Genomic DNA, 24891 nt, shown 5'->3' with positions numbered 1-24891 from the left:
TGGAATTAGAAGCCTTCACACAAAGCAAACTTCAGGCATAAATGCTTCAGTGGTGAATTCTACTAAACATTTAGAGAAAAAAACATACCAATTCTACACAGACTATTCCAGAAAACTGGAAAGACATGCTTTCCAACTTACTCTGTGAAGGTAACATACCAAAACCAGACAAAAGCATTACAGGAAAACCATAGACCAATATCCTTCATTAATATAGATGCAGAACCTGAACAAAATTTTAGCAAATCAAACCCAACAATATAAAAAAGTAACATATCAAGAAAAAGTAATTTATACAAGAAATGCAGGGTTTGATATATGAAAGTTAATGTAAAAAGATAAAACATACAATTGTAGTTGGGGGATCTAAGATGGTCCCCCAAATTCCTACTTTCCAGTATTCTCACTCTTGTGTAGCCCTCTTACATTTTACTAGAGTTGACCTATATGAATCATAATATAGCAAGTGAGGGCAAATCACCTCCATTTTAGGTTATAAAAGACACTGGTTTCCTTCTTAGTGCTTTCTCTTGCTTCTGGATCACTTGCTTTATTTGAGAGTATCCATCATGATCATTCCTATGGAGACCCATGTGGCAAGGAACTGAAGCCTCCTGTCAACAGAAAAAACCTTGGAATTGAATCTTGCAGCCTCAGGCAAGTCTTCAGAGACTACAACCCCAGTAGACAGCTTGCCTGCAATTTCATAGCAGATATTGAACTCTGCCTACCTAAACTGCTCTCAGATTAATGTAATTTTTAGGAAAAAAATGTAAACAAATATGTAGTGACAGCAGATCAGTGGTTTCCTGCAGATGGATGAGTACAGAGGGAGAGATTACAAAGGGCTCAAGAAAAACCTTTAATTTCATAGGTAGAAACGTATCAAATTTTACATGTTAAATATGTGTAGTTTAGACTTGAGTAAGGCTGGAGTTTTTTAAGCTAAGAGATACCTAAAACTCATCATTCATTATTTTACTACGTTTTACTATTATCCATGCTTTAAGGTTATTTATATTTAATGTATCCCCGTATGGTAGAAACAGAATATGATGGTGTGCTACTACACATCTTGCCCTAATTTCACATTCACAGACATCATGTTATAGCTTGAAATTGACTGTGTGGTAAACACTACAACTCAGCTTGATTTATTGTTTCATGTGAAGATTTAAGAAAGTAGAGAGTATGTTAATAATTCAGATTAAACTTAAAGGTGTATTGTGTCTGTCATTTTCCATTGGGTACAGCACAGAATTGCAAGGAAATATTCTTTCAGTACTCAAAAAATTTTACCCCATTAAGCAAATAAATTACTGACGTCATTGATAAATGACTGACATTCCAACAAATTTCTTTGCAGTTTCAATGTATTCCTGTTAATGAAAATAGAAATATCAACCAATGTTCATTTTAACAATAGGCAAAAGATATGAATGGACATTTCACCAAAGAAGATATATGGGTGGCAAATAAACACATAAAAAATGCTCAAAATTATGAGTCATTACAGAAATTCAAGGTAAAACCACAATGAGATTCTACTACTGCATGCCTATTAGAATAGCAAACATTAAAAACACTGATTATAGCAGTTGCTGGTGAACATGTGGAAGAACTGGAACTCTTTATTCAGTGCTGGGTGAAACACATATGGTATAGCTGCTTTAGAACACAATTTGGCAGTTTGAAAATTTTTTAAATATTCACCTGCCCTGTGACAAAGGCATTGCACTCCTACATATTAACACAAGGGAAATAAAAGCATAGGCCCATATGAAGACCTGTACATTCATGGTCATAGTAGTTTAATTTGTAATAGCCAAAAACCTGTATGTCATTTAACAGAAGAAAGTGTTTAAAAATTGCGGTGCATTTGATTAAGGAATCTGGGAGGATGGTAGAGCAGGAAGCATCAGGAACTTGTCTCCCCAACTAGACAATTGTATTGACAAATTGTATCTCATATACCTATTTTGGAGCTCTGGGGTCTGTTCAAAGGCTTACAACTTCCAGACGAAAGCTGAAGACAGTAAATTGCAGTTTGGTCAATTTCAGCCCGTAGCACTGTAACAGCTACCCATCCCCCACACACTTGCCCCATGGCTGGCAGTTCTGCATGTGTCCCTGGAGCAGCTTGCACGCAGTTGATGGGAACCTGGGTGAAACCCTGCTCTTTAAATATTGAGGACTTGTGCTCTGATCTATTGCTGCTTCTGACTGCAGAGGTGAAGACACAGAAGTGTGTAACCATTTGTGTAAACGTCATTGCATTGTTGAAAGCCCCTCCCTCTCCAGTTGAAGCAACTTCCAGGGGATTTGCACCAGCACATATTCCCCCCTTCATTTTTCTCTTTTCTCCTTTTGGAAGCCAGATTTTTAGGGCTAAGACATTTCAAAGAAATCACATATACAGGGGAATTTAGAAAGTCATGACACATGTAAAGGCACAAGCTCAGAAAAGACCTGAGAAGACCTTAAGTTTACACCTCAGGTTGATCACCAGCAGAGACAGCCTACAACAATTAAAAAAAAATTTTAAATAAAAATGGCAAACCTTGCAGGGCAGAAATTGAGACACAGGTGTAGAGAACAAACGTATGGACACCAAGGGGGGAAAGCGGCTGGGGGGGATGGGGTGGGTGTGGTGGTGTGATGAATTGGGCTATTGGGATTGACATGTATACACTGATGTGTATAAAATTGATGACTAATAAGAACCTGCTATATAAAAAAATTTAAAAAAAGGCAAACCTTGGGGAAGGTAAAAAATCTGATTTCCAAAGTTACCAATTAGATTCAAATGTCTAGTGTTCAACAAAAAATTACAAGCCATACAAAGAAACAGGAAAGCACAGCCCATTCAAGGGGGAAAAAAAAGAAATCACCAGAAACTGTCTCTTAAAAAGACCTGATGGCAGATCTACTAGACAAAGACTTTAAAACAACTGTCTTGTAGATAATCAAAGAACTAAAGACATGGAAATGGAAATGAAAAATGGAAATATCACCAAAGAGTGCCAGAAGAAGAAGAAAGGGGAAGAGAGATAGCTTGAAGAATTGATGACTGAAGACTTCCCAAATTTGATGAAAGATATGAATATAAACATCCCAGAGGCTCAATGAACTCCAAGAATGAACTCAGAGACCCAAATCAAAGCACATCACAAACTGTCAAAACACAGAGACAAAAAATCTTTAAAGAAATGAGGGAGAAGTGACTTGGCACATTCAAAAGATACTCAATAAAATTACCGACAGACTTTTCACCAGAAGCCTTGGAAGCCAGAAGGCAATGGGTATGTTATGTTCAAAGTGCTGAAGGAAAAAATCTGTTAAACAAGAATCCTATATCTGGCAAAATTGTCTTTCAAATGGGAGGGAAGAATTAAGAAATTCCCAGATAAACAAAATCTAAGGGAGTTTGTTACCACCAGACCTGCCCAGCAAGAAATGCTGAAAGGAGTCCTTCACGTTGAAATAAAAGGACATTAGACTAACTCAAAGCTGTATGAAGGGATAAAGATCTCTTGTAAAGGTACATACGTTGGGCATTTTTTTAAACTACTATTATTGTAACCTTATAACTCCATTTTTTCATTTCTACATTATTTGAGAAATTAATGCATTAAAAAACAATTCTTTGTTTTTGGATATACAGTATATAAAGATGTAATTTTGTGACATCAGTAACTGAAAGGGTTGGAGATGGAACTGTATAGGAGCAGAGTTTTTGTATGTTATTGAAGTTAGGCTGGTATAAATTCAAATTATAGTGTTATAATTTTAGGATGGTAACCACATGATAACTACAAAGAAGATAGCTATAGAATATACACAAAAGGAAATGGGAAGGGAATTAAAATATTCACGTTAAAAAATCAAAAACAGAAGAAGACAGTAATACACGAAATAGGGGACAAAAAAGCTATAAGGCATATAGAAAACAAATAGCAAATGACAGAAGTAAATCCTTTCTTATCAGTAATTACTTTAAATGTAAATGGATTAAATTCTCCAATCAAAGACAGAGATTGACAGAATGGATTTTAAAAAACTGACCCAACTTGGGCTTTACTGGTGGTGCAGTGGTTAAGAATCTGCCTGCCAATGCAGGGGACATGGGTTCAAGCCCTGGTCTGGGAAGATCCCACATGAGGCGGAGCAACTAAGCCTGTACACCACAACTACAGAGCCTTAGCTCTAGAGCCCGTGAGCCACAACTACTGAGCCTGTGACCCACAACTACTGAAGTGCACGTGCCTAGAGCCCATGCTTGGTGACAAGAGAAGCCACTGCAATGAGAAGCCCCTGCAACACAACGAAGAGTAGCCCCACTCACTGCAACTAGAGGAACCCTGTGCACAGCAACAAAGACCCAACACAGCCAAAAATAAATTAATTTAAAAAAATAAAAATAAAAATGACCCAACTATATGCTGACTACAGAGACTAACTTTAGATCCAAAGACACAAGTAGGTTGAGAGTGAAAGGATGGAAAAACATATTCCATGCAAATAACTAAAGAAAGTGAGGTTGGCTATACTAATAGCAGACAAGATAGACTTTATTTAAAAAAGAAAAGTTACAAGAGCCAAAAAATATTTCATATAGCAATGAAAGGTTCTACACAGCAAGAAGATATAATAATTATAAACGTTTATGCAGCTAATAACAGACCAAGAAATTATATGAAGCAAAAACTGACAGTTAAGAGTAAATAGACAGTTCTACAGTAATAGTTGGAGACTTTAATACTCTACTCTCAATAATGTATTGAACAACCAGACAAAAAAAATCAATAAGGAAACAGAAGACTTGACAACACAATAAATCAATTAGATCTAATAGAAATGTATGTAATACTGTACTTGACAACAGCAGAAAACACATTCTTCTCAAGTGTGCATGGGACATCTCCATAATAGACCATGTTATGCCACAAATTAAGGCTTAATTGATTTTAAAAGATAGATATTACACAAAGTATCTTCTCCAACCTCAACCAGATGAAGATAGAAATTGATAATAAAAGGCAAACTGAAAATTTCACAAATTTGTGGAAATTAAACAACATACCCTTAAACAATCAATGGAACAAAGAAGAAATCACAGAGAATGTTAGAAAATAATCAGAGATGAAAGAAAACAAAACGCACAGCACACCTAGAAAAACAACAGAGAAAAGTCAACAAGTCCAGAAGATGGTTCTTCAAAAAAGATTAACAAAATTGACAAACCTTTAGCTAGAATGACTAAAGAAGGCATAAAATACTAAAAACAAAAATAGAAGTGCAAACATTACAACTGATTCTACAGAAATAAAAAGGGTTACAAAAGTACTATGAACAAGTGTATGAAAAAAAGTGGATAACTTAGATGAAATAGACAAATTCCTGGAAACACAAAATCTTTCAGGATAGAGCCATGAAGAAAGAGAATATCTGAATAAAACTTAACTACTAAGCAAAATGAATGAGAGGATTCAATGAATTCATTCATTTGAATGAGTGATCAAAAACCTCCCAACCACAAAGCTATGGACCTGAAAGCTTTATTGGTGAATTTTACCAAACATTTAAGGAAGAATTAACATTAATCCTTGTCAAAAATTTTCCAAAAACTTAAAGGATAACACATTAATTCATTTCCCTTGATATCAATGCCAGAAAAAGATACTACAAGAAAAGTATAGACCTATATCCCTTATGAATACTGATGCAAATATCCTTAGCAAAATACTAGCAGACAGAATTCAGCAGCATACTAAAAGGACTGAACGCCGTGTTCAAGTGGGATTTATTCCTGGAATGCAAGGATCATTCAACATATGAAAATCATCTAACACCACATTAACAGGATAAAGGGAGAAAACAACTTGATCATCTCAATTGCTGCAGAAAAAGCATTTGACAAAATTCAACACTCTTTCACAATAAAAACACTCAACAAATTAGGAATAGAAGGAAACTACCTCAACATAATAAAAGCCATGTATAAAAAACCCACAGCTAATATCATATTCAATGGTGAAGAACTAACAGCTTTTCAATCAGGAGTAAGGAAAGAATGCCCACTCTCACCATTTCTATTTCACATAGTACTGGAAGTTCTAGCCAGAGCAATTAGGCAAGAAAAAGAAATAAAAGGCATCCAAATTGGAGAAGAATAAGTAAAATTATCTTTGTTCACAGATGAAATAATCTTAAATCTAAAAAACCCTCAAGACGCCACAAAATTATTATTAGAATAAATTAATTCAACGAAGTAGGATACAAAACCAACACAGAAAAATCAGTTGCATTTCTATATACGAACAATCTGAGTAGAAAATTATGAAACCAAGTAAAACACTTAAGAAGTAACTTAACCAAGGAGGTAAAAACTTTATTTTAAAACCATAAAACATTACTGAAAAAAAATTAAAGAAGACAAATAAATGGAAACATATCCCACATTCATGGATTAGATGACTGAATGTTGTTAAGATGTCAATTCTACCCAAAGCAATCTAAAGATTTCAGGCAATCCCTACCAAAATCCAAGTAATTTTTTTTTTTTGCAGAAACAGAAATCTATGCTAAAATTCATATGGATTCTCAAGGGACCCTGAATAGCTAAAACAATCTTGATAAAGAAATCAATATTGCAGGACTCACATTTTCCAATTTCAAAACTCACTACAAAGCCACATTAATGTAAATAGTGAGGTATTGACATAAAAAAGTATAGATAAATGGAATAGAATAGAGTCCAGAAATAAACCCTCCCATATACAGTCAAATAATTTTTGACAAAATCAATCCATGGGAAAACTGAATATCCACCTGCAAAAGAATGAAGCTGGACCCTTACCTAACACCTTTCACAAAAATTAACTCAAAATAGATCAAAGACCTGAATGTAAGACCCAAAACTATAAAACTCTTAGAAGAAAACATTGGAAAATTTCATAACATTGGATTTGGCAATGATTTTCTGGATATGATACCAAAGGCACAGGCAACAAAAGAAAAAAGACAACTTGGACCTCATGAAAATTTCAAACTTTTGTGTATCAAAGGACACACTATCAACATAGTAAAAAGGCAACCCACAGAATGGGAGAAATTATCTGCAAATCACAAACCTAATAAATATCCAGTATATAGAATTTCTAAAACTCAGCAACATCAAAACACAAACAATCCAATTCAAAAATGGAGAAAGGACCTGAATAGATATTTTCCTAAAGAAGATATACAAATGACTAGTAAGCACATGAAACAATAGTTATCATCATGAATCATTACAGAAATACAAATCAAAACAAGATACCACTTCATACTCATCAAGATAGATACTATCCAAAACAAACAAAAAACAGAAAAAACAAGTGTTAGTGACAATGTGGAAAAAGTAGAACACTTGCTGAAAATGTAAAATGGTATAGCCACTGTGGGAAACACAACACAATTTTTTTCCTCAAAAAATTAAAAATATAATTACTATATGATCCAGTAATTCCACTTTCAGGTATATACCCAAAAGAATAGAAAGCAGGGTTTCAAAGAGAGATTCGTACACCCAAGTTCACAGCAGCATTAGTTACAATAACCAAAAGGTGGAAATAAATCAAATATCCACTGAGGGATGAATGAATAAGCAAAATATGACATATACATACAATGGCATATTATTCAGCTTAAAAAGTAATGTAATTCTGACACATGTTATAACATGGATGAAACTTAAGGACATTATGCTAAGTGAAATAAGCCAGTCACAAAAAGACAATATATAGCTCCATTTATATGAGATAACTAGAGTAGTCAAATTCCATTACGGAGAGTAGAATATTGGTTTTCAGGGGCTTGGGGAAGGGGGAAATAGGGAGTTATTGTTTAATGGGTATAGTTTCAGTTTTGCAAAATGTAAAGAACTCTGGAGATGAATAATGGTGATAGTTGCACAATATGACTGTACTTAATACTGCTGAACCGTGCACCTAACAATGGTTAAGACAGTAAATTTTATGTTGTGTATTTTATGAGATATTTTTTAATTTAAAAAAAAAGCATAAAAACTGTGGTATTCATTCAACAGAGCACTACTCAGCAGTAAAAGGAATGAACTACTCATACACACAGAATGGATGATTCTCAAGATGATTATGCTATATGAAAGAAAACAGACCAAAAATAGAGTACAAATACTTTAAGATTCCAATCGTATAAAATTTTAGGAAAGGCAAACAAATCTATAGTGGAAAAAAAGGTAAATCAATGGTTTCCTTGGGATGTAGGTAATGGTTCCCTGGGGAAGGCAAGGAGGGATAGTAAAGGGGCATGAGGTAGCTTTGTGGGTGATAAGTTCATTATCATAATTGTTGTGTTGGTTCCCTGAGTGTATACATATTTTAAAACTTATCAAAGTGTACACATTAAATACATACAGCCATTTATTCCATGAAAATTATATCTCAACAAAGCATTAAAAGAATTGTTGCACATAAAAATCTGATCTCCTACTCATTTTGGAAAACTAGAAGATTTGGCAACCCCATATTGATTCTACTACCTCTCTCCTCATGTGTTGGCAGCAGAGATGGCTGGCTATGTCACAAATGCCTCATCCCTGGCGTACAGGATCTACCTTCTCTCAGTCCCCATTTTCCTGCCAACCCAGCAATGGCTTTGACATGAATAATGCAGAGAGCCTGCAGTATTCCACAAAACCTTTAGATAATTTGCTTTGCCGGTGACCTTAGTCATAAGGACAGAGGTCTGGAGGTCCTGAGAACTTCTGCAAATCCTGAATCCTGCACAGTCACATTTAAAGGAACATTTGTGGATGCACTTTTAGAACAGGTACATTCCCTCTTGTTTGCCAACTGGACCCAGTAAGTCTTACAGTAGGTGACATATACTAGAACCTTAGACATCAAGGGCATATAACTCCTTGGCAGGGGCCAGGTAAACAGTGTCTACTCAACAGTGCTAAGGAATAGGAGGCATCCCCAGTAAACAAAGGCCCCAACTCAGGCTGCTTCCAGATGCACTGGAGATTGCACAACCTCCCCTTCCTCAGAGTAATCTTTGATTCACAAAAATTCATGCCATTCAGACCACAACATTAGGCCCACAAAGCCCTACAAGCTTCCCTAGGATGCCTTGGGTAGCAACACAAACGAGGCCAAATCTGGACTGAAAACTGCGCTCTGCCATCCTGCTCTTCCCTGAGGCAATAAATTTGGAGACCCCTTTGGTTTGGTAGACCTTAATTCTGTTCTCAACCCACTCCACAGTTATCAGAACACAGAAGATTAAAGGTGGCTTTATCAATAAGGCTCTTATCACCCAAACCAGAGCAATGTAAAGTAAATAGTTGTTAAGATAGGTAAGGTGGAGGCTGGATGAATCCATCATGAGCATCATACAAGATAAACAAATGTCCTTGAAAAAGGGAAACCTCTGCAAGCTGCCAGTAGGACCCAGCTCAGGTCTTCATGGCCAAAGATGGGTGATGTCCACAGCTAAACCAGTCACAGGGGGAGGGAATGACATCTTCCCATGGCCTCAGGCTACTCATGATTCCCTCCTGGAGAGAGGAAACAGAGGCCTGTCTTTTGTGAGCACAGGAAAGTGGCTGATGCACACTCTGGAGACCTGCCAGTGGGTAGAACTGAGATGACTTCTACCACAGACATTAGCAGTGAGAAAAACTCTGGCAAAGTTTGTGGTCAGAAAATGCAACCCTGCTCCAGAAAGCTTCCAATATATCTAGCATCCATTGGGAATCTCTCCAGCATAGATATTTGGATGAACAAGGTTCAACTTCTGGCTGACAGCTCCCTCATAAAGACCACTCTCAGAGTTAATCTCTAGTGGGTGCTGTCGTGCAGAAGAAGGAGGGTGCACGTTCTCTGAACTCCTTTCTCTGGTGTGAATTTTCTGATGCCGGATGAGGGTAGACCTTTGGCTGAAAGCCTTTTCACATTCATTGCACTTATATGGCTTATCTGGTTTGTGAACTTTCTGGTGCTGCCTCAGATTAGAACTTTGTCTGAAGGTTTTCCCACATTCAAGGCACTCATAAGGCCGCTCACCAGTGTGAAGTCTCCGATGGTTATTGAAGCTGGAGCGTTGGCTAAAGAATTTCCCACATTCAGGGCACTGATAAGGCCTTTCACCAGTGTGAAGTCTCCGATGACTATTGAGGCTGGAGCTTTGGCTAAACAGTTTCCCACATTCACTGCACTCATAAGGCCGTTCACCAGTGTGAACTCGCTGATGTTTCATGAGGTCGGAGCTTCGGCTGAAGGCTTTCCCACAAACGCTGCACCCATAGGGTCGTTCACCAGTGTGAACTATCTGATGTTGAACAAGTCCATCAAAGTGGCTAAAGAATTTTCCACATTCATTGCACTTATAAGGTTTTTCTCCAGTGTGAACTCTCCAATGTTTAATTAGGCTGGAGTTGCAGTTGAAGGATTTCCCACACTCGCTGCACTCATGAGCACTTTTACCTGTATGAACCCTCTTATGATGAATGAGGTTGGAACGTTGGCTAAAGAATTTCCCACATTCACTGCACTCATAAGGCTTTTCTCCAGTGTGTACCCTCTTATGTTGAATAAGATTGGAGCTTCGGCTAAAGAATTTCCCGCATTCGCTGCACACATGAGGGCTTTCACCAGTGTGAACTCTCTGATGTTTGATGAGACTGGACTGCTGGCTAAAGAATGTCCCACATTCACCACACTCATAAGGCTTTCCTCGATTGTGATCTCTCTGGTGTTGAAAGAGGCCAGCAGCATAGCTGAAGAATATCCCACATTTGCTGCACTCATAAGGCCTTTCTCCAGTGTGGGTCCTCTGCTGAACAAGTGAGGATTTGTCACTGAGAGCGTTCTGAAATTCACTGCGCTTCTTACGGCATTGCATAGTGGGAAAATCCACCACGCCTTCGGAGCTGTGGTGTGGCTCCACTACACGGGGAGTGACCTGGTGCTGACCACATCTGGACACAAAGGCCTTCCCACCCTCCCTCAGTGTGAAAGGTTTCTTTGATGTGTCATCTCTGCAGCTCTTCACAAGCGAGGCGCTGCCTTCGTTCCTTGAGATAGGCTTGTCCACGTTCTGCTGCATCTGTGGTTGGTGAAGGTTGGCATTGAACTTGAACTCTCTCCTGTATGCCTCACACACATGTGGTTTCTGCCAGGGATGTGTTGCCTGGTGTTCAGCTGGGTGCACAGTGTCTTTCAGGTGTAGGCCACGCAGGTCACAGGGGTAGCCTTTCTGGGTGGATGGAACCACCTTGGGATTCATGTCCTGTGACACTTCTACAGAAACACTAAGCTCAGCAGGTGACCCCTCACCCTCTGTTCCATGGCAAAAATCTGAAAGGAGAAAAATGCTGGTGACAACCCAATCACAAATGCAAGTCTGATCCAGGAATGAGTCCATGGGATTATTGGCAAGATGAAAGGCCTGAGGTCAGGATGAGGAATGGTCTTCTCTAATGTGCTGTGCCTGGTAAGGTCACGAAATAGGGGAGGCCTTACCAGGAGCAAGGACACAAAGATGTGCACAGTATCAGGTGGAAAGGCAAGTCTCCTCCTCACTTCTCTACAAAGGCTTTTCAGGGGAGCCCTGGCTGCTGGTAACCCATGAGGACTGTGCAGAAGGATGTGTTCAGGCCCGGGAAAATCTGGTTGCAACTGGCTAGCTGGTGTTCAAGGACTATAATAGGAAATGTGTACATCGCATGACATATTAAGTGCAGGTCCACATTGGAGAGTGTTGCAGAGGGAGCTGTGGAAACAGTGAGGGACACAGCCAGGGGCCCCAAGTCAAAGCAGAAATGACAAGTAGGCAATGTGTCAAGAACAGGAAAGGAAAGGTAGAAGAGAAATAAGGCTTTGGCACCAAAACAACGATGAACACGAGAAAAGTGGCAGGTATGATCTGAAGACAGTAGTGAGGTCACATGGTCCCCCATCTCTCACTTACCTGAGCCAGGCCCTCTATATGCCCCTCTTGCCATGGCTGACGTCATGTCCACTCGGTCAGGCACCCAGGGCTCTGCCCCCATTTCCAGCTGGGCAACTACATGAGACCTGAAAGATGTAAGTCCTAAGGGAAAGACAGGACAGGTAAGGGGCCAGCACTTGCCCTGGTGAACTACCCCACAACAGACCACAGGAAAGAAAACAAAATATTACAAAAGGAACACACAAGGGAGGTCTAGCAGGAACATCTCAGTGGTCATAGCAAATAGTAACCACCAGTGCCTAGAATTCCTGGCAGTCAGGCCTTAGGAAATACTAGTTTTAAAGGAAAAGAGCAGAACAGAACTGTCATAGATCTGGACGATCACCCAGGCGGGCAGTGGCTGAGTCAGATGGGATCCACTGGTCTTCCTTCTGGGACCCTTCCCCACAAGGCTTCAGGGCAGCAGGTATTGGGGCTGCTTGGGGAGAGCGTGGGACCCTGCACACAGCTGAGCTCTGGAACCCACCGCACATATACCAGAAAGGGGGGAAGGGGGACTTCCCTGGTGGTGCAGTGGTTAAGAATCCTCCTGCCAATGCAGGGGACATGGGTTTGAGCCCTGGTCCGAGAAGATCCCACATGCCACGGAGCAACTAAGCCAGTGCGCCACAACAACTGAGCCTGCGCTCTAGAGCCTGTGAGCCACAACGACTGAGCCCACGTGCCACAACTATGGAAGCCTGCGTGCCTAGAGCCCGTGCTCCTCAACAAGAGAAGCTACTGCAAGGAGATGCCTGCATACCTCAATGAAGAGTAACCTCCACTCACTGCAACTAGAGAAAGCCCACACACAGCAATGAAGACCCAACGCAGCCAAAAATAAATAAATAAAATAAATAAATTTATTTTTTAAAAAAAGGTGGGGGGGAAGGAAGCAGTGCCCACGGTCCGGCTGTGGGACGGAAAGAGCCTCTTCTTGGGAAAAGAGGATGGGCAGAGATGAGCTGAGGACACCTGGGTGGGTGTGAAAGCCTTACCCAGTGAGGCTATCAGTGCAAAGTTCTCCAGCATCACATCGCAGTACAGGAGTCTCTGAGCCTCATCAAGGAGTCCCCACTCCTCCTGGGAGAAGTAAATGGTCACGTCCTCAAAGGTCACACAGTCCTGCCATGATGGGGACAGTTCATTCCATGATCAGCTTCTCTCCTCAGGACTCCCTGTCTATCCCCTGTTCACCCTCCTCCCCAGCTTCCCAACTCAGAGGAGATCCCAGGCCCTGGTTCCATGCCTTCGATGACTGCTTTTTCAGCCCACAGCAATGCCAGCAATGCTCTGGGCCTGAAGTGCAGGGCCCCTAGTGTCGCTGATGTCATGCCTTACAGATACAAACAAACATGGGCCCATAATCCCCAGTACCAGGGCCCTGGGGGCAACAGCTCACATGCCCTCCCCACATGCATATCACTCTTTGGACTGTACATTTCCTCAAACCCTGGACCTCACCACTGCATCCACATTGTTGCTGTACCCCCTCCCCATCCCAGCCCACATCATAGCCATCTCCATGCGCTGTCACTCTTTACATGGTATTGCTGGGGCTCAGGGTGGGCCACCCCAAAATGTGCCTCAATGTCATATTGATTATTTTGAATTAAATTTACTTAAGAAACGGCCAGCACAAGGGGGACACTCCTTTCTGTCTCCCTGAAAGCAAGAAATGAATCTCTCATGTAAAAGTAAATGAATGTCTCATGTAAAAGGGTGTCTTTCTACCTCAATCTGGAGGTAGAAAGACACCCTTATCACCAAAGATAGGGATTTTGGGGACAAGAAGCCTATATAAACAAACTTTGTTACTTCTTTAATTTACTACCTGAAGCCCAAACTCTGTTTAGATTTTTCACTAATTGGGTACCCAAAACCTAAGTTTCTTTGTCTAGTCAATTCCTCACAAATTTATTGTTTTTTTTGTCCAAAAAGTATAAAAGCTGCCTGCTTTGGCCACTTCTTAGGTCCCATTTCTATGAGACCTCCATGAGCAGGAATTAAAATTTGTTTCCTTTTCACCTATTAATCTGTCTTGTGTCAATCTGATTATTAGTCCAGCCACAAAATCTCAAAAGAGGGGTAGAGGGGGAAATTTCCCTCTTCCTGACAGTTGGTGAGCCAGGCAGGTGGCTGGCTGGAGCCTGCTTCCCGCCCTGAGGATGCTGTAGATCCGGGGACATCTGACAAAGACTGCAGAAGGTAGTAAGATTTCTTACCCAGTCGGCCTCCCGGGTCTCTGCCTGCAAGTTCTGGTGGGAGGGAAAGTGGTGAGACTCCCCTTTCTCTGTCTCTAAATTTAGATTAGCAGGAGAAAATATTTGTGGAGCTGGTTAGTTCCTTGTATTAGTGACTTGGGAATCCTCATCCTTCACCTCCCAGAGATGGTCACTGTTTTTCTCTGTCTCTGTCTGTCGTGTTGTTTGTCACGAGGAAGAACCAGAGGGCAGAACACAGGCATAGGCCCTATGAGCCTGCTGTTCAAGCCAGCCTCACACACTGGTGAATTAGCAGTTCTCACCAGACCGGCATCTGTTTAGACAAACTTTGCTCTGGGTTCTTATTTTTTGCTACGTTGGGTCTTTGTTGCTGTGTGTGGTGGCTTCTCTTGGCATGGGCTCTAGGCGCACAGGCTTCAGTAGTTGTGGCGCACAGGCTTAGTTGCTCCGTGGCATGTGGGATCTTCCTGGACCAGGAATCAAACCCTTGTCCCCTACATTGGTAGGCGGATTCTTTTTTTTTTTTTGCGGTACGCGGGCCTCTCACTGCTGTGGCCTCTTCCGTTGCGGAGCACAGGCTCCGGACGCGCAGGCTCAGCGGCCATGGCTCACAGGCCCAGCCGCTCCGCGGCACGCGGGATCCTCCCGGACCGGGGCACGAACCCATGTCCCCTGCATCGGCAGGCGGACTCTCAACCACTGCGCCACCAGGGAAGCCCCGGTAGGCGGATTCTTAACCACTGTGCTACCAGGGAAGTCCTGCTCTGGGCTCTTTATTAAAAAAAAAAAAAAAAAAGATGAGGTTTTTTCCTTCCATCTTGTTTTATGTCCTCAGAGCTTGGCTTTGTGTCCAGTGAGAATACTGTCTCTGGTCTGTACCATCCAGAAGGTGCATTTACTGGGGTGCATCTGGTGGCCAAGCTCTTTGTCCGGCCATACCAGCTCTCAGGGGACTTTGTCATAAGGCGTCCCAGTCCATAACGGACCTCTGTCATCACAACCTTCATTAGTTGTTAGTGCTGGGAAAGTCCCATTCCAGTAGTGCCTGCCGGATACCATAAATTATCGGTTTTATGGCTGGAGGCGCCCCAGATTTTTGTGGGACACTGGAGACACCATTTTCCCTACACCATTCTCACCACCTGTAGCAACAAAGGGGTTCTACCTTCTTAGACTAATTCTGGGAGTGGGCTTTTTGGATCTTGTGAGGGCTATATACTCTTCTTGTGAGATGCCTCTTGCATCTTTGGTTAAGCCATAATAAAACACTTATTGGCTTCAGTCACTGTGTGAAAATATAAGATCCTACTTGTCAATGGCCAGATGATAGATCCTTTAAATTGGCTATATTTAAAAGGAAAAAACAATTGAGAGCTCTCATAATAAACAGCTGTCATACTGGTGCTTATGGGAGGACCAAATTCTCTATAAAAAGAAAAAAAAAGGTATAATGACTAGTCTTAGAGAATCCCTTATTAAGATAAAAAAAACAGAAATTAGACTTAAAACAAAAATCCAACATAAATTCTCCTTCTTAAAAATCACCCCATCTTCTCAGCAATTTCCCAGGCTCTCCTACAAATAATCAGAAAATAAATGGGCTGGAGGCCAATATTTAAGAGTTTATAGAAACAACTGTCTTTGTCTTACAAAGCTTGTCTTATGAAGCTCTACAAAACCAGGAGTAAACTCTAGAAACAAGTCAAAGCCCATCGAACTTTACTCGTCCCAAGGTCTCACCTAATCCTCTCGAAATGCTTGCAGATATTATAGTAGATCAGGATATTGGCGCAAACTTGTCCTGTACTTAAGAAAAACATTTAATAATAATTACCCTAAGACCTATGATAATAGACAAGTATACCCCAAAACATATTTTCTTTCTCTGTCCCTTCAAGTTATGTCATGTATTTGAATGTAAACACAGCCCACAGAGCCTGAGCCTGAGCCTGGACTAATTCAATCAGTAAAACCTGAAATTAAAAGAAAAAAGAGAGAGAGGCTTTTTCAAACACCCACTGTTAAAAGGACTTTTTTGCTCAAACTCTAGTAAGTCACAGCCTCCCTAGAATTGCTTGTCAAGGGCAAATACAGATCTTAAAAGTCTTCTACACAAATAATAAAAGACTAGCTAGCTAAGCAAATAATCTAATTCATTCCAACTGTTACTGATAAACTAGTGAGTTTTCTATTGTACCTGATTCATGACTAAAGTTTTAAAATAAGAACTATGGGATCTCTGGTTGCGTTTATCTATATGTCCATATGTGTATGTTAACTCTGGATGGCACTGCCAAAATTAATCTGTAAAAGAGCTCTATTTAATTGGCTTAAATAAAGACTTTTTTTAATATAAAAAGTCTCAAATATGTAATAAAAAATAACCCAAACGTTTCTCATAATCTTTAGTAAATAAAAGCTACTTGTTGGTTAAATTAATACAGATATATCTTCAGAGTTACCTGAAGGTATATCCTCAGATAATCTTTAGGAAATAAAAGCTACTTGTTGGTTAAATTAGTACAGGTATATCTTCAGAGTTAGCATTAAATGTAATGTAGATAAACAACCTTTGTTCTACCTGGGTGTACTAGTCAAACGGGCTAATGTTGTCTCTTTTGCAGTTTGTCAGCAAACAAACAAACAAGATAATGACTAACTGCTTTAATGTCTCATGAAATTTTCATGAGTAATCTGATTGTTAAAAATAAATTGAACAGATATAAATGTGATGAATTTTTAGGTGAACTTTTAGACAATAATTGTTTTATGATATGTCCATTTAAATAGTTTCCTAAATCTGTTTGGTAATTTATACACTTAGAGTTTTGCTACGTTAACTTAAACGATGGGAATTAACTGGATGTCTAAATCATTTCCAAATATGATAAAGTACTGAAACATTAGTTTCTAAACAAGTCTAAGTTTATACCTACTTGTTGCCTCTTGATACAGAGAAACTAAGTATGTTTGGCTCTAGTAAATACATCTTGTGCTTTATTGACAGATTGTACTATGAAATAGCATGTTTCTAGAAATTATAAAACATATTTATGTTTGTCACACCACAAAATGTTAATAAAGTTCACAATTGTTTACTTCTTTGTTTTCACTAAAAAATTAAAATTTCAAAGGATTAGGATTCCAATTAATATATGTGGTTAAAGCTGCAGATATAATAAGGGATAAGAAAAGGTATGGAGACATTTTTATTAAGGAAAAAGAAAGTGATTTTGTCCTAAAGCTGGTTAGTTCTAAATGGGAAAGAAAACAAGGGACAAACTAAAAAGGATTCTTTGGAAAGGAATTTTATGTGTGGTCATGACTGAACAAGATTAGAATGAATTTAATTATGTAAATAAGTTTTAATATCAAAGTAAACTGGTACAAAATTGGAATTTGTTTTTCTCTCTGTTAAAAGAACAAAGTCTTTTTTGGTTGTTTGTTTTTGTTTTCTATTGGTCTGCTCTTGATAATAAGAGATTATGAAAGGTTTTTCTTTACCTTTAAGTAATGTGCCTAGAAAAAAACAAAGATCTTCTGTCTTGTCAAAGTAATTACTTATGTTCTATATCTTTATCAGGTCTTTGATTCAGTAAGTAAACCCAGTCCTATTGCTATTAAAAGACCTGAATTTTGCTCAGAACTATATAGCCTTCTATATTTGCCTAAGAAGTCTTTAATTATTACTTTGGTTAAATGGATAACGAAGCATTGCTTCACAGCGACCTATTTAAGTCAAATATTTTTTGATATTTTTGACAAACTTCTCCCAAATCAAATTCTAAATGAAAACTTTTTGACTTAGAACTAATATTGAGACGTGAGATATTTCAGGGGCCCTCTGAAATACCCTCAAAGATTTATTCTCTCTCCTTATAAAAAGATATTAAACTAATTAGGTGTATTTAATATGTTAAATTATATGGAAACTGTTGTCACATAAGAAGTCATGTTAAGTCTCCTTTATGTTGTGTCTGTATAGGTATGTATTCCAAGTGTTCCAGAAATTATGTGAAATTTCTGAAGTCATATATGTCCTGGCATAAAATGTTACTGTCATCAGAATGGAGACTCATACTAAAGGGATTGAACCCCGGTATCAGGGAAATGCACTGACTGTCATGCAAAGGCAGCAACAACAGAATCTGTAAAGACTGTGGCACATGTAGATAAAATCCATTCTGCTTCTGCAAAAAACCTGACCCCTTATTGCCAGATTTTGCCATTCTGATGTCCTTTTACCATGGCAACAGTCTACTTCTGAATAAGAGAAATTTAAATGGGTAAACAATAGCTGTAAATTAAATGAACAGTCAGGGCTATGGGAAACCTAAGATGGCTACTTGGTTCTTCCCAGCTCCCTGGCAAACCTCATTTTTTTTTTTTCTTGCATCCCTTCACCCACCATAGTGTCTTTAAGATGCATTTAAATAGACATTGGCAGGAAGATTTCTATAACATTGCAAAAGCAGTCTACCAGCAATGTCTGACCTGTCAAGTCCATAACCCTGGGGAAAAACAATTTTTGTCCCCAGAAGCCCCAGACATTTTCTCTCTGGACTCTCTGAGCACCTGCAGCTGTACTTCATTCAACTGCCACTACGTATGGGTTATCAGAATGTTTTTATTATTACATGTATGTTTTCCGGATGGATTGAAGCCCTCCCTTGCTACAAAGCTGATGCCCTCACAAGGGCAAAGAAACGGTTTTTAAAAATGTGTTTTCCATTTGGGCATACCTTCCACAATCTCCAGTGATCAAGGCATCCACCTTACGGGGCAAATCATATGAGCCTTAAAAAAAAACCTCACAAATTTCATGGAAGTATCACTGTTGCTCTCATCCTCAATCATCAGGCAAAGTTGACAGAACTAACGGAAGAACTGGACTCAGAGCAGAACAAGAATTAATTACATGGGATTGAATGAACTGATGAATATGATTATAATTTTTGTGACTCTTTGTTTAAAATATTACTGATTTTTTAACCTTTTGTTTTCCAAATACAAGGAAGTTTTTTTAAAAAGATTTACAGCAATTTGGTAAATTATACCTTTGTAAGCAAAAATGAAACATTTATCTTTTCCCCCCTACCTGATCTCTCCAGAATTCAGAAACTCTCTGTATTATTTTCTTAGCAATATAGTTACTTGCATAAGTTCAATAAGAATCTGTTCTCTTCATAATAGGACACAATTAGAAACACTGGTTATCTTGCCAAGGCTTTGACTGGAAAGTCATATTTGAGAGAGACACATGTAGACTCAGATATGACCAGACAGCTTGAAGGAACTAAGACTGCCTTTACTTTAAAATTATTATTTTATTTTTTTCTTTTTGGCTGTGCGGCTTGCGGGATCTTAGTTCCCTGACCAGGGACTGAACCCGCGCCCTAGGCAATGAAAGCGAGGAGTCCTAACCACTGGACCACCGGGGAATCCCCAAAATTGACTTTATGGGCCAATCAAATCCTTTGGAAAAGCATCCTGGTACCTTGCTAACAGGGTTCCCAGCGCCTTACCACGTGAGTAAGGACGGTCACTTCTGAGAGGCACAGGAACCTCAGGATATTTGGGGGATCTCAAGAGAGGAATTCACCCAATTCTATAGGTATTACAGGCAAGTCTGATGATAAGTCTGACGTGGCTTCCTGGCCTCGAGAGGCTATTAAGAGTTCAATCTGGAAATTCCTTATGAAAAGTTCCAGCAAAGCAGATTCAGAAGAGCCTATATGGCTAAGCCCTATTCTTGCTGGACCTGTATAAATAATCAGGCCGAGTTTATGGAATCTAGACTTACTCTGCAAACAAATTCATCTTAATTTGGCTATCTCTGGTAGACATGAGAGTGATTTTAGAGAACAAAATTATGTTTCAATAGAAACTATAATGTACACTTGTATATATGATTCTAGTGCTATTAGTTTTCATTGAGGCTTTGTTATTTACCTGAAAACTGGACTGGATCCTGAATTATTCTAGTTTCCTCCAATATCTGGCTACAACTCTTTAATGTTTCCAATTTTTTCTCACCCTTCTGAGTTGGAATCACTGAGAACTAAAACTGAGTTTGGAATCATTGAGTTGGAATCATTGAGAACTAAAATTGCCCTTTTCCTGAAGCCCTGCAAATTGAAGCTAAACGACTTGATAAACTTCAGAGAAATTGCCACCACGGCTCATATTTAAACTATCCTCGTGCCTTTTACTATATGAGCCACTCAGAAAGTTTTCCTGACATCAGAGACATTTCAAACTGCAAAAGATGCTTCAACCCTGACATCTAGAAATCTTCTTGACTGACTGCATCCTGGTCTATAAACTGGTTTATAATCTGCTCCGATCACTAACCTTTGTTTTTCTTTTGATTCCCTAGAAATGTCTCCTATTAAATACTTGGTTGCTTGCACCATAGGCCTAGCTGTGGGAGCTCCCCCTGCATCACTGCCTCCTAAAATAAGGTATAACTGTTTAACTGAACTAATCTGTTCTCAGGACTAAGAAAATGGTTCAATGAACTGTAGGACTCCACTAACCATTCTCTCTCTCCACAGAGGACGATTCAGAGGAGGGAACTGTCAGACCCGAGGTAGGCCTCCCCTAAATGTTTCTCAATGGCATATTGATTGTTTTGAATTAAAGTTACTGAAGAAACAGCCAACACAAGGGACACTCTGACCCTCCTTTCTGTCTCCCTGAAAACAGGAAATAAATTTCTCACATAAAAAGTGCACTCCCTGCATCTGGACATAAAAAACATCCTTATTTGGACTTCCCTGGCGGTCCAGTGGTTAGGACTCCGCGCTCACCATGCAGGGGGCCCGGGTTCCATCCCTGGTCAGGGAACTAGATCCTGCATGCAGCAACTAAGAGCCCGCATGCAGCAACTAAGACCCGGTGCAGCCAAATAAATAAACATTAAAAAAAAAAAAAAAAAAAAAAAAAAGGGCTTCCCTGGTGGCGCAGTGGTTGAGAGTCCGCCTGCCGATGCAGGGGACGCGGGTTCGTGCCCTGGTCCGGGAAGGTCCCACATGCTGCGGAGCGGCTGGGCCCGTGAGCCAGGGCCACTGAGCCTGCGCGTCTGGAGCCTGTGCTTCGCAACGGGAGAGGCCACAATAGTGAGAGGCCCACGTACCGCAAAAAAAAAAAAAAAGAACACCCTTATTGCCAAAGATAGGGAATTTGGGCCAAGAAGCCTACGTAAATAAAACCTGTTACTTCTTTACTACCTGAAACCCGAACTTTGCTTAGCTTCTTCACTAATTGGGCACCCAAAACCTAAGTTTCTTTGTCCAGTCAGTTCCTCACAAATGTATTGTTTCCTTGTCTAATAGGTATAAAAGCTGCCTGCTGTGGCCACTTTTTAGGTCCCATTTCTGTGAGACCTTCACGTGCATTAAAATTTTTCTCCTGTTAATATTACTTTTATTATTAGTCCAGCCACAAGAACTCAAAGGAAGGGTAGAGGAGGAAGCTGCCCCCTCCCTGGCAGTCCGGAGAATTCTTGGCAAATACAGCCATGATCCCATCCTGCTCCCAGACCTTCTGTGGCTCCCACTGCCAAGGGCAACATCCACCCTTGATGTGAAGGCCTCCCCACTCGGCCCTGTTCCTGGCTTCAATCCAAGCCACCCAGGACTACATCAGATGCCCTTGGCCCTTTTCTTCTGTCCCTTCATCAATCACTCATTCAAAAGCCAACCTCTCTGGTCCTCCTACCCGCTACCCACCAGGTTCTAACGGCTCTCTCATCTTGCCCCATTTGCCCCTGAGTTGATTCCCCAGCCCGACTGAAAATCCCTGGGCCCCTTCAAGGGTCCACAAAGCCCTGGTGAGAACGAAGATGGCTGAATGAGCACCAGCCCAGGCCTCATTGAAAAATGACCTCCAGTACTATGAAGCCTCAGCCCCCCTTCTCATATCTATGCCCCCAGGAAAATGTGGCCACCTGCCAGACCCACCTTTCCCTACACACAGCCCCCTGCCCAACCACCACCGTGAACACTAACTCTCCCTCATCTGTCTTTATGATGCCAAACAAGCCAGCAAGATACCCCGTTCTCAGTTCTCAGACCCCACCCTCCCCCTTCCCCCTAACATCACTGCCACCATGACCTGAAGTTTCACCCTCCTAAATCTGACACACCCTTGCCCACACACCAGATGCCACATCTTGGTTGTTTCTTTTTTTGTTTTCTTTCTTTTTTTTTTTCTGGCCACGTCGCACGGCTTGTGGGATCTTAGTTCCCCGACCAGGGATCAAACCCGGCCCCCCCTGCAGTGGAAGCGTGGAGTCTTAACCACTGGACTTCCAGGGAAGTCCCTCGATGTTTCTAACTGTGAAAATAAAGACCAACCAAATGAGAACAGCAAAGGCTAATTACTCTGAGTTTGCTATAGAAAGAGAGTCAACCGCTTATGCTCTGGCACAGACTCAGAGGCAGGCAGAGGAGCGGGAAAGCTTTATAAGTGGAAAAAAAGGGAAGGCTTCAGGTATGCCCTGTTGGCATGGGGAAGCTGTGGGCAGGCTAACTAGGCGCAGGGCATCCTATGTGATTGGTTAGGGGTGCATATTTGGCTTTCCCTGGTTGGTCCTATGTTGGAAGTAGGAACAAAAATTAGAGGAGTTGTCAGCTATTAAGCCCTGGTCTTTTGGGGCCAATTGTTACAGAAGTTATTGTTTAACTTTCTGGATTGTCACTAGAGATGGCAATCTGGCTTCCTGCGAGTCTAACTTTCAGCAGGATGGCTTCCTGGGTTGTTTATTGTAGATAAGAGGGTTGGTTGCCTGGACAGATTGCTGCAGGTTGTGGGCCAGAGTTCTATTTTATATATAGTCTTTCAATTGTCCCTTTGTATATTTGGTGTCTCATAACCTAAACTAAGTCTCCCCAGAACACCATAACTGTGTGTCTGGCTCCTCAACCTTCAACTCCACGCAGGGGTCCCTGGAACATCAGAGTTCAACATGGCCAAAACCTAACTTCTTCTGTTGCCACTGAAAATTCCTCCTACGGCCAACTTCCCCTTCTCAGTTGATGGTTCATCCATCCTCCCAGCTGCTAAAACCCAAAACCATCACGTCACCTCTTTCCTTTGTCAGCCTCCACATCAGAAAATCTGGTCAGACTAGCTTAAAAGACACACCTAGAATCCAGTCGCTCCTTCGGCCTCCAGCCACCTGCCCGAGTCACGTGGGCTGCAGTACTGCAACAGCCCACTCCTTGCTCTCCCCGCCTTCACCCTCAGCCAGCAGTCAATTTTCCACTCAGCATCCATAGGGCCCTGCTAAGACCGAAGTCAGATCATCTCCCTCCTGTGCTCTGAACCTTCTGTGGCTCCCAACACTCTCAGTAGAGAGCCCCAGCTCCCCACCCCGCCATTCCAGGGCTGACTTCAGCCCACCTGCTCTCTGAACACTCCCAGGTCAATCAGGCATTTGCACGTGCTGGTTCCCGTGCTTAGGAAACCCTTTCCCACCTCATCCCACTAGAGTTTAGAAATGGGAACTGCTCTCTATAATCCGTGGCCTGGATTCAGGACTCTAGGCTGGGAGGGACTGCTCGCCCTCTCAAACCCTCGGAGACCCGGGACTCAAAAGCAGAAAGATGAAAAAGAAGTGAAGTCGTAGGGCATCGCCCATCTTTGATACCCCGGCGCCGGGCACGTGAGGGTGGGGGGCTGAGCGGCTGAGGGCCTGAAGCCCATCCACTCACCTTCGCCGGGTCCATCAGCGCCGCCGCCGCCATCGCAGCCCGTGGACGCAGGGGCCCTAAGAGGCGGGCGACCGAGGCGAGTGTCGCGAGCTCAGCCTAGCACCGCCTCGCCTTGCCCGGGGCGAGGTGGCACTTCAGTCTCCCCAGGGTCAAGGGCACCCAGAGCCCGATGCCGCCGCTGGGGCCGCGGAGAGCGCGCGGCCCGGCGGGACCCTGGCGGACACCGCGTCCCAGGGGCTCACGACTAGTTCAGAGGCGCGGAGGAGGGTCCTGGCCTCCCTGTCCTTCCCCTCCCGCTTCGGAAAACCAGCTGGGAAGAGCGGTACTGGCCCAGCCCCGGGCCCACGGCTCGGGGCGCACCGGCCCGGGGAAATGACTTGCTGCGCTGAAACGCAGGAAGTTCCGGCCCCCACCTCCTCGGCCCTAAGAAACGACACTCCCCGGGGCTGTCATTGGCCCAGCGCCAGCCGGTGACGCACCGGCACAGCCTAATAGACCGTGTTTTCTGTCCTGCATCCGGCCAGGCTGGTCGGGGGCGGCGGGGGAGAGGCGGGAGGGAGGCAGGCGGGGCAGGAGAGCGGACCTTGCTGGTTGACATTGGCCGAGCTGCACCGTGAGCTGCGCCTCCTTAAGGGGCTGTCCCCAGGCCTCTGGGGCCAAGTCCCGCCCGCCCAAAGAGGTCTGTAATATGAGACCCCCTGGTACCTGTGTGGGCGTAGCTGGCCCCTTTACCTCTCAGGCTCCCAAGGACCCTAATTCACATGGAAAAATGAAGCTAATATCTAATTTACGGGTTCTTTGTGTACTAACATTAAATGTTGCTCTAATTCAGTGCATCTCAAACCCGTAACGTCAGCATCACCTGGGAATTTGTTTAAAATGCAAGTTCTCAGGCAATAACCTAAACCTAGACACTTATAAGTCATCCT

General features: G+C 41.8%; 1 protein-coding gene across 2 annotated transcripts; it reads right to left on the bottom strand.

Moving 5' to 3' along the window:
• Positions 1–1359: 1359 nt before the first annotated feature.
• ZNF792 (zinc finger protein 792) lies at positions 1360–24349 on the bottom strand. 2 transcript variants are annotated; one of them, XM_032614523.1, is made up of 4 exons: positions 23963–24349; positions 13017–13143; positions 11998–12120; positions 1360–11384 (listed from the first exon to the last, which is right to left on the bottom strand). In XM_032614523.1, exons 1-4 carry the CDS (start codon positions 23993–23995, stop codon positions 9766–9768), a joined length of 1902 nt encoding a protein of 633 aa, XP_032470414.1. In that variant the 5' UTR covers positions 23996–24349; the 3' UTR covers positions 1360–9765. The 2 variants fall into 2 exon arrangements, with proteins under 2 accessions (XP_032470414.1, XP_032470416.1); XM_032614525.1 differs by lacking the exon at positions 13017–13143 and having other exon boundaries at positions 23963–24348.
• Between the last annotated feature and the right edge of the window lie 542 nt (positions 24350–24891).

Source organism: Phocoena sinus, chromosome 19, assembly GCF_008692025.1.
Source record: "Phocoena sinus isolate mPhoSin1 chromosome 19, mPhoSin1.pri, whole genome shotgun sequence".
NCBI lineage: Eukaryota > Metazoa > Chordata > Mammalia > Artiodactyla > Phocoenidae > Phocoena > Phocoena sinus.
This window is presented reverse-complemented; position numbering and strand designations above follow the sequence as displayed.